Below are 10741 nucleotides of genomic sequence, written 5' to 3' on the forward strand. Positions count from 1 at the left end.
TGATAGGGTTTCTGGTGTTCCGGTGAGTATTGTTCGTACTCACAGAAAACCAGTGAAAATAAACGAAGTTAACCTTGGTACAGCGATTGGAAATGAGATTTTGAAAGTACTTAATAGTGAAGCAATGGATAGTTTAACTTTGCAAAGGTCCGGTCCGAACTCAGGTTTAGAATCGAGTAATTTTTTGAGTAATAAATCACACGCTGGTGAAACAATAAATTCTAGTAATCAAAACACTGCTCAGACGGGATGTCATGACAATAATAGTCGGAATTCGGCCCAGGTAATCAGTCTTCAAATGTTCAATCCTGATCATAGCATACCCCGTGTATATAAACTTTGCCAGAAAACCAAATTTGATGACTTTCTTGATGATCTTAGATCGGAATTAAGAGCAAAAGATATATTGTATGTTATCGACAGCAGCATTAAGCTTTTCTTAGATAAAAATGATAATGTGAAACAGTTAGACATTTTTAAAGTAAAAGATACAATAGGAAACAGAGTCGATAAATTTTATTTTGATCAAGTGAGAAACATTTAAAGTCCGCTGGAGATCCTTGCTAAATTAAATGACTTAAAGGCTCTTGAAAGCACCGTATCGACGTGTTTTGTTCGCAAAAGGCTGTATACCATACAATATAATCCAAGCAAAGAAAGATTTAAAGATTTTTGTAATAGATTTGAAGAGATTGTACGAACATTTGAATACCTTCCTGAATCTGAAAAAATATCAGAACTAGAGAAAAGAGATACATTTTACAACGCGGTTTATAAGTCGGTACCAAGTGTGCAAGGTGTAGATTTCCTCAAAAAAAAAGCCAACAGGGAAGTGGTTTAACATATGCTCAATTGAAGGACTTTCTCACCAAAGAAGAGACAGAAAGGCTGTCAGCCAAAGAACATCTAACAACCACTGCGTTGTGGACTGAGCCACGACAATGGGAATTTAAGAGCTACTGCAAGAACTGCAAGGGAACAGGACACGTGGCATCGAAATGTAGGGAAATAAAGGGAACCAACTGCTTTGTATGTGATAAACCTGGCCACATGGCTAAACATTGTTCGTTGGCTAGATTACCAGCTCATCGACAGCGAGGTGGTTCGTCACTGAACCATAAGGGCCACGGATATACTAGCACCCACTACCGAGGCAGATCAGGCAGATTTAGAGGTCAATTAAGTCTAAAGCGTGAGCACGAGGGTAGGTCTAAATCTGAAGGTGAGCGCAAGCTTGATCTAGGTCGTCGTGGAGCAAAGAGAGGCAGGTTTAGTATTCGTGGTGGCCGAAGAGATGGCCAAGGAGGTAGTCAAGGTGCCAGCACCTTTTCAGGTGAGAGTTTCGAGTGTGAGTCAAATGAAAAAGGTAATGTTCTGTTTATAGAAAAATGTCAGCAATATCCGGATAACTTCAATTTTAATTACAGAAATAATACACTAGAACGGTTTATCGCGGACTCGGGTGCTACAGAGCATCTGTCGAATACTAAGTTGATTTTCAAAAGATTAAATGAATCAGACGTTAAATCGATTAAATGTGCTAATAGAAATTCTCAGGCGGACTTGCAAGCTAATGGTGTAGGTACAGTGGAATTGAACTTGCAGAATGGAGAGACGCGCGAATTGCATAATGTCATATATACTAAAGATCTATCGGTGAATTTGCTCTCGTTAAGAAAACTAGTAGAAAAGGGTTTAGAAGTTTACTTAAATGATAAAATGATTGATATTTACGACCCAAAGACTTGTGAGTCGTTTATGACAGGGATATATAACAAGCCTTTCTGGGAAATTGAATTCAAGTCCGATAATCGTAGTAGTGACGGAATAGGCTATAATGAGAATAGATACTGTCAAAAGGCTTTTTTAACAGATGGTGAAAATGGAAACTCTTATGAACATAAGTATTTTACGAGAAGTTCTACTCGACCTCAGAATGCTGAACAGATTGAAAAGGAATCAGAATTGAAAATGGAAATTGGAAATGCGAACTCTCCCGAAACTAGTGAGGCTCCTTTAATTACTGATGAAAATACAGAAAAAGGTTTAATCTCGGATGTTGCGAGCTCTTCTGTAGAAAAGGTACAGGAAAGCTCAGCAGCTGAAAATATAGCTGAGCTAAATAGACAAGACATCTTCAATTCAGTTAGGGATAGAATTATCCATAATATTGACGAGATTCCTGAAATAGAATTATCGCAAGATGAAATTATGTCCTTAGAAGATTCTAACGTAAAAATGAATAAAGCTTTGTTGTGGCATGTACGACTTGGACATGCATCGAGTAATTATCTTAAAAATTTGCAAAAACAATATTCTCATTTGAAAGATATCAAATCTGCCGAATTTAACGAAATCGTAGATAGTTGTGAAGTGTGTAAAATAGCCAAAATTAAACGGTTGCCATTTAAAACTGTTAGACAGAGAGCTTCCAGACCATTGGAAACAATACATAGTGATATTATGGGACCGATAAGCCCAGCTTCTTATCCCAAAGGTTACAGATTTATAGTTGTAGTAATTGATAATTATTCTCGTTTAGCAATGTCTTATCCAATCAAAAATAAAAGTGAAGCGGGATCTTGCATTGAGTCTTTTGTAAAATCTGCCAGAAATATACTTGGTCGAGATGAAAAGGTCTGTCGTTTACGATGTGACCAGGGACTAGAATATATGGGAGGTTATACAAAAGTAGTCTTAGAAAAATTAGGAGCAGAACTCGAACCCGCTAGTCCTGATACGCCCGCACATAACGGAGTAGCAGAACGTTATAATCAAACCATAATAAATAAGATTAGATCGTACATGTATGATTCGAAATTACCAGAAAATATGTGGGATTTAGGAGTAAGCGCAGCGGCGTACGCGTATAATCGAACACCATATGCTAGCAATAATATGGAATCTCCGTTACATAAATTTGCACCTAATTATAGATACGATACCAATCAAATAAAACGGTTCGGATGTTTTGCCTATATTAAAGTCCAACGAAAAACGGGACCGAAGTTTAGGTACGTTGGTAAAAGAGTAATTTTGATAGGTTATACTCGAACAGGTTATTTATTTATAAAGCCAGAAGATGGTAAATTTTATGAGAGTAGGGATGCTAGGTTTAATGAAAGAATTGTTTACGGAGATAAATATAATGTAAAGAGTATTAAAAATTGACAGGATGAAAACGTTGGTATAAACAAAGAAACCTGGTTAGTAGAATTTGATAAAGAAAACGTAGAAGGAAACACCGAGACCTTAGATTCGGAGGGAGCGCCTCCGCGAATTAAAAGAAAAAGAGGTCGCCCTAAAAAGCAAGCTGATAATGCACCTGAACATGCTGAGACGATTGTTGATCCTCTCCCTATGGATGATGTATCAGCAAATTTTATTTATGCTTTTGATAATTCTTTAGAATGTAAAGTAGATGAAAGAACAAGATTAAAAATTGATGAAAAATGTCACGCACTATTAGCTGAAATCAACAAAGATCCAAAGACCTATAAAGAGGCTATTGATAGTCCAGAGAAAGAACACTGGATAAAAGCAGTTGCAGCTGAATGAAAGACTATGGGTTTACGTAAAGTCTGGACAATAGTAGAGAGACCAGGATGTAGTAAGAATGGAACACCGCCTAATATTATAGATTCAAGGTGGGTGTTCAAAACCAAAGTTGATGAAAAAGGTGAGAAGCTTTACAAGGCGAGACTCGTTATACGAGGTTTTAAAGATCGAAACGAGTACGATTTGAAAGAAACCTATGCACCTGTTTCTCGATTGTCACTGGTCAGAGCGTTATTTGCAATAGCAAATGCTTACGACCTTGATATGTGTCAATTGGACGTTAACACAGCCTTCTTGTATGGTGAGTTGGATCAATTAATTTATATGGAAATTCCGGAAGGACTTCTTCCTGAAGATCAAGGACCAAAGGCAAGCTTGAAAGATCGTTGTATGGCTTGAAAGTAAGTCCGAAGAAATGGAATGAAAAATTCACTGAAGTTGTACTCAAAATAGGGCTTGAGAAAAACTTAGTTGATCCATGCTTGTTCACCTGGAGAAAGGGTAATGATTTTGTACATTTGCTTGTTTATGTTGATGACGTAATAGAGATAGGTAATCATCCGGGTAAAATGTTGGAAATTAAAAATAAGCTCAAAGCTGAATTTGAAATGAAAGACTTAGGTGAACCAAAAGAATACTTAGGAATTAGAATTAGAAGAGATAGGAGAAATAAAATTTTGCGACTAGATCAGGAAAAACTTATTGACAAAATGCTTGAAAAATTCTTAGAAGGAAATCCCTATCCTAAGAGAACACCTATGGTTTCGAATCAAGTCCGTAATCGAGAAAGAATAGATCGGGAAGAAACTATTGCTGTACCACTGACAAAAGATTTTCCTTATAGAGAGGTCGTTGGAACATTGTTACACATAGTTAACGGTACAAGGCCTGACATGGCATACATTACTAATGTATCGAGTAGGCATCAATTGAATCCAACTAAGAACGAATGGAATATGCTGCAGCGAGCACTGCGCTACTTGTTGGGTACAAAAGGTATGACTTTGACGTTTAGAGGCAAAACACAAGAGTTGCAGGCTTATGCTGATGCAAGTTTCTCTGATTGCAAGGGCTCACTGACTACATGTGGGTATGTAATATAGCTGTTTGGTGATACTATTGCTTGGCGAACGCATAAACAGCCAAGGGTTGCTCTCTCCACTTGTCAGGCTGAATATGTCGCATTAAATGAAACATGCCAAGCTTTGCTATCTATCAGTCAGTCAATTGAGTTGACAATAAAAGGAAAATGGTATCCAATAAATGTGTTCAGTGACAGTAAGTCAGAAATAGCATGTGCGAAATCTGATGGCAATAATAAATTAAGGCACATGATCGAAAAGAAAGAACACTATGTTAGGGAATGCGTTAATTTAAATTTGGTTAAGTTAAACTGGGTTCCTTCGAATAAACAGATTGCTGACATTTTCACAAAGACATTAACCTTTGAAACACATAAATATCTTACAGATTTGATTATGAATAATTAAATTGTTATCTTCTTCCCATCCAGGGAATAAATCTTCTTCTTCGCAGGGCCAAGCTGTGTAACTGAGAGTTAACTGACATTCCGTGCCAAAGATTTGTCAAGTTAGATTAATTTTATTTTGAATAAGTTCAGTATAAATAAATATGAAAAGTTATTCGTTCATAGATCTTGCTTAATCTATTTACTTACGATCTTAATCACTTAAAGATGTTGTTAAAAATATTGTATGGTTTAAATCATTTAAAGAGTGTATTAACAAAATTTTGTGGAGTATCGAGACATACCGGGAGGGAGTGTTAAGAATAGCGTATATAAGAGACGTTATGTCCTCTCACTCCGTCACCCCTACTCTTTACCCCTACTTCTCCTATGGGCCGCACAGTCCCTTAGTACGGGGTGCTGTTGCGCCCTGCCGGTATTCTGTATTCTGTATTCGGCCTAGCTCGAGGCTTATTCAACAGTTCTTTCTTTACACCGTTTTTATAATAAATCTTACTTTTAATATTAACTCTGCGTTGTCCTATTTATCAGCCATACCTTAACATAAAAAATGGAATGTGATTATTCCGTTTTCATCCATCATCTCAGCTAAATACGATACAGCTTGAGACATTTGATATGATCCAGTGAAAAGAATTTTGAGTTCTTGCTCTGATAATTCTGGAAAGTCAGTTAAGGGTTCATTCTGGTTTCTACGCCGAGAAAAAAGGCTATTTTCACGATTTTTTTTTAGGCTTAGTAGGATACATATACATATGAAAGTTGTTGGGTATGATAAATACACTCTAGAAGTACAAGAAAAAAATTTTTTTTTATTGTTTTTAACGTTTTTTGACATCCAAAATGGCTGACAAACGTGAACCCGTCAAAAAAAGGTATGCTGTTGGCGGGCATCGAAATTTGAGAACGGGTGGTCTAAAACAAAAAAATTAAACGGTTTTAAATTTAGTATGACAATGGCTATCGGGTATGCTAAAACTATCAATTTTTATGAAAGCAAAACAAAATGACAGCCATTTTTCGAAAAAAAAAAATCTTTGATTTTTTTCGCAGTTTTTTGTAAAAAAAAAATAGTAAAAATTAATATTTTGACTTGGTTGTAGCATGCGAGATAGCCATTCATGTGTAGAGTATGTGGTTAAAATTTCAGAAGGATCGGTTGAGTAGTTTTGGAGATATCATGCCCGCCAACCGAAAAAACGTTGTTTCGAGAAAAACGCGTTTAAAGTTTCTTTTAACAAATTTTTAAAAAGTCTGACTCTACCTTATTCTGCGATGCCTGCACCATACAGTATGCCTTCTGCTTCTTCAAAATACTCATTTTCTTCAACTCTAACCTTTTTTCGTTGTGTCCTGGCCTCTTTTAAAGATTCTCCGCTCAAACGATTGGCTGAACGCACACGCGTGTTGTCGCGGTGACTAGCGTAATTGACTGCGATAGGGCCAAGTTTTATCTCCAAAACGTGCATTATTTTTAGTATTGGATCAAAACCTTCGTTAAATATACAAGCTGCCAATTGACAAGCTATTTCCACAATTTTTTACCATTAAATAGATGTTTAGGCACCATAGCCCAAACGCATTTGTTGAAGCACTCATTATTATTTTGAGTGTTGCCACCTAAACATCTTTCAAGCAATTCTGGTTTTGTCGGGTCTTCGTACACTGGCTTTAATACTTCTTGGACATCTTTAGCGAGAGGAGGAGGATGTTTATAAGTATCAAGGGTTTTCGCTGCCTCAACTTTACGATACTTACACCAGTTGCTAGAACAGTATGTATGTTGCGGGTCATCATCAGTAGAAATTTTGTGATAGTACCCCGCCCAAATTTCCTTTCTCATGTTCTCAATTGAATTTTTATTTCTTTGAACAGCTAACCCATAGTTAGTTGACAATTCCTTCATCAACTTTATAGTCAATCGTTGAGTTTTAATCACTGGAACACTTTTTTTAATAACTTTTTTCTTTTTTACAACTTTCTTCGGTCCTTTTTTTGCAGCAGGTTTCTTGGCTTCCGCTTGTTTCAAAGTTTTTCTCTTTTGAATCAGTGCTTTTCGTGCTTCATTAGCACGGTTGAAAACTCGTTTGGCAACATGTAAAACACACTCTAATTTTTTGATAACAAAATCTTCGCCGTAGGGAAAAACATTTAGCAACATTTGAAAAGTTTTCGTGTCGCCATCGCCGATATAAAAACCATATTTTACGGAGAACTTCTTGAGTGATCGAAGAAACATCTCCACGATACCATCAACCTCCATCTTCCCGTCACTACCTTCATAGTTTATCGTACAATGCGTTTTATGCTGTTCGTACCAGGCAAGATAGTTTACTTCCTTCACTTTTCTTTTCCACATCTCACATCCTTTACAGTAAGTTGACCTTATAGAAACGACGACAATTTTTCCACTGTATTTTAAAATTAGAGAAACTATTCCAATCAACGAAGAGAATCCTCTTTTGGCCGTCGCCAGAAACAGACAGAATATCCTCTGGTTCTCCTCGTATCTTGTTTTCGAGTTGCTCTTCGGTGACGGCTTTATGCGACACTACGTTAAAAACAGTATTGACCGCGATTAGTATAAAGTCAACGATTCCATAATATGCAGAGATACTTAAACCTTTTCCGAGGTCCATAAGTTTGCAAAACATATTTATACCATGCACACCAATACAAAAAAACCTTTCCAAAAAAAAGAATATAGCGAAAAAAACTGAATACTAGTTTTGTTTTCCTACACCATTCTGAATAATATGCAGAGATATTTCCACTTAAACAACCGTTTATGGTTTGTCTCCTCTCTCTGTAATATCTCTGTGTTTGGGTCGCAAAATAATATACTTAGACTGCTCGGATCGTTCTAAAATTTTTGTATGATAATTCTACATATGTCTACTTTCGAAAAATGCAAAAAAAAAAAAATTAATTTTTTCAAAATTATAAACCAGAATGAACCCTTAATTGCTCTGAGGTTATTATTGCAAAAGGAACTTTTCTTCTGGCCCAACGATTAGTTTCTATCTCCAAAGCTAAAGTATTCTCTTGATCTTTTTTTGAATTCATGGCAGCAATTATTTTTTCTGCAAGATCAAGATCAGAATCAAGTCTTGTTCCAAATTCATTGTGCATAAAACAAGCGATTCGACAAAAAACACTAGTTTTTGGAAGCAATTTGTTATCCAGTTTATGATCTAATAGCTTAAACTTCTGTTTAATATTGCCATGTACTGCTTCAACAACCCAACGAATTTTGGTAACGAAACGGGATTTATTCGATTCATCTGTGGTCAATTGATTGCGTTTTCCTTTGAGAGCAGGCATTAGCACTTTGAACCCTAATTCTTTTAAGTATACAATCACATCACGAAAGCCACGATCAACCACAATAATGTCACCTTTTTTCAGCAATTTAATCAGACCATTGGAGTCATTTAAGATCACTCTCATAATTTCAGCATCGCTCATATTAGCTGCATATGGTCCAAGCATATCTATAACGAAACCATTCGTAGTGCATATCGTGAATGGTTTGCACGAAGGGACTTTTTTTGACCAGAATATGATTTCTTCTGGTATTCGTTATTTGTACTTTTTTCATGACGAATATATGTTCCATCGCAAATGAATATCAATTGGTCATCTTCTACTTGATACAATTTTTTAGCAGTGTTTGACGTATTTGTGAGTAATGTCTCCCTACTGATAGCATCAATTCCAAAATGCTGAGGTAAAACATCTTTTTCAAACGAAGATATAACTTCATCACAGTAGTCAGATACAATTTGTTCCCGAACTAAACCAAAAACGGAAGATATTACTGCATTCGAATTTCCGGTTTGTAATTTGAATAAAAAAATAACAAGAGCTTGAACGATATTACGATTCACTGAGTTTCTCATCGATGTTAACATTTCACGAAGTTTTATCAATTTTTCCCAGGTAAGACTAGTAAATACCTCTAACTGTTTTTCTGAAAACGAGTAATCTCCAATTTTCTCAATGATGGACGAGTCAGTACCTATAGTGAGCTGCCCCAGTAATTTTTCCAAATCACGAACTTCAAATACACTGGTGTTCGAATAAATTCGAAAATTGTTAATGTCTTCATCGTGGAACCGCTTTTTTATAAGATGGTCTTTACAACACCGATTTCCTTCAGGAATAAGGAGTTTTCTTTTGAAAAACACTTGTTTGCGTGCTTCAAATGGAATAGATTTGATATTTGATGATAATCCACAAATGCAACAGTATTTCTGAGTAGAAACAATTCGAGGAAAACCCAACTTCACAAGTTCTAATTCTTCTTCAATTTTTTCTTCAATAACATATGAAGGATCTTCAGTTGACGATACAGATGAAATAGTAGTGGATGAGGATTGAGATGAAATTGGCAGACTTTCGATACTCACTTGATCAGCAGATGAATTCTCAGTTTTCTTAAGTATAGGTGGTCTTGTTAAAATAACTCGACACTTATTACAAAAGGTATCATTAATAAAGACTCTCTTTCCAATGTTTTCTGTCGCAATATTAGCCTCATCAATTGTTATAATAACTTTTTTATATCCAACTGTTTTTCGCAAATATTTGTTACAATTAATGCATTTTTTATAAAATCCATTCTGAAATAAAGATTTGAATTATGTATTGTGGGGTTTTCAGACAGAGAGAGAAATATAAAACTGAAGATGATATAATATAGTTGATTAAATTATGATGATGTGATGTCGAGCGGTATTTACCTAAGTTTACAAAAAGTGGCGTGGTTACAAAAATACAGAATACAAAAGAGTTACAGATATAACACACAACAGATACTGAAGACTAAAGACTGACTAACTAAGGACTGATACAGACAGACTAACTGAGCACTGAAGACTAAGGACACTTTCTTACTTCTTTCCACATATTTATATCAGAAATGAGCTACACCCCTTTGGAGAGGGAAGGAGATTATAAATCTTATTGACCAATAGCATAAGGATCCATCCCATATAGTCCAGTCAAAATAGCCCTGAAATCGGGTTTTTGAGCTATGCGGCTGAAAAAATATGGAAATTATCAGAAAAATGCGTAGAAAACTGTGGGCAAAGTAAAAAAGTTTTCAACCACCGGGAAAGGGGTGAAAAAAATTAAAAACTACCCCAAAATACGATTTTTGGATTATATGTTGAAAATATCAAAAAAAGTTTCAAATAAAAGTTGTAGAGCATAAAATTTTAGGCCTATCTCTCTCAGACCATTTTTCCCCTAAAACGCACCCTTTCACCCCTAAGACGGTTCAAAGTACTAAAAAAATGAAAATTCAATAAAAAATATAAAAATGGGACTTTTTAAATTTTTTTTTTTAATTATCTTTAAAAAATTACAAAGAACAATCGTAGGAAAAAAAAACACTCGAAAGAAGTCGAGTGTAACCGAAGTTGGCGGGCACGCCGGAGTGGCACACCAGGCTGTCAGATCGTGGGTAAATCTTACCCTCTCCCTGTGCCACTGGGATTGCACACAATGAAAGTTATCCATGTCCGTGTGTTCGGGATGTCGAAAGAAGTCGAGTGTAACCGAAGTTGGCGGGCACGCCGGAGCAGTGCTGTCAGATCGTGGGTAAATCTTACCCTCTCCCTGTGCCACTGGGATTGCACACAATGAAAGTTTTCCATGTTCGTGTGTTTGGGATTTCGAGGAAAGCCG

General features: G+C 36.1%; 1 protein-coding gene across 1 annotated transcript; it reads right to left on the minus strand.

Annotated features, from left to right (window-relative positions):
* Window positions 1–6572: 6572 nt before the first annotated feature.
* On the minus strand, window positions 6573–7406 carry LOC149031325 (uncharacterized). The gene is made up of 2 exons (XM_089176330.1): window positions 6806–7406; window positions 6573–6736 (listed from the first exon to the last, which is right to left on the minus strand). The coding sequence occupies exons 1-2, from the start codon at window positions 7404–7406 to the stop codon at window positions 6573–6575; spliced, it is 765 nt and encodes a 254-aa protein (XP_089032456.1).
* Between the last annotated feature and the right edge of the window lie 3335 nt (window positions 7407–10741).

The sequence above is a fragment of the Polistes dominula genome, unplaced genomic scaffold (genome assembly GCF_049000335.1).
Source record: "Polistes dominula isolate Pdom_NZ unplaced genomic scaffold, Pdom_raw_medaka contig_216, whole genome shotgun sequence".
Taxonomy (NCBI): Eukaryota; Metazoa; Arthropoda; class Insecta; order Hymenoptera; family Vespidae; genus Polistes; species Polistes dominula.

What these genes read in the sequence shown, in the direction of transcription:
- LOC149031325 (XM_089176330.1), bottom strand. Translation starts at nt 7,406, where the DNA reads ATGTGGAAAAGAAAAGTGAAGGAAGTAAACTATCTTGCCTGGTACGAA. An exon ending in ATACTGTTCTAGCAACTGGT is followed by an intron (nt 6,737 to 6,805) that starts GTAAGTATCGTA and finishes CTCTCGCTAAAG; the next exon opens with ATGTCCAAGAAGTATTAAAG.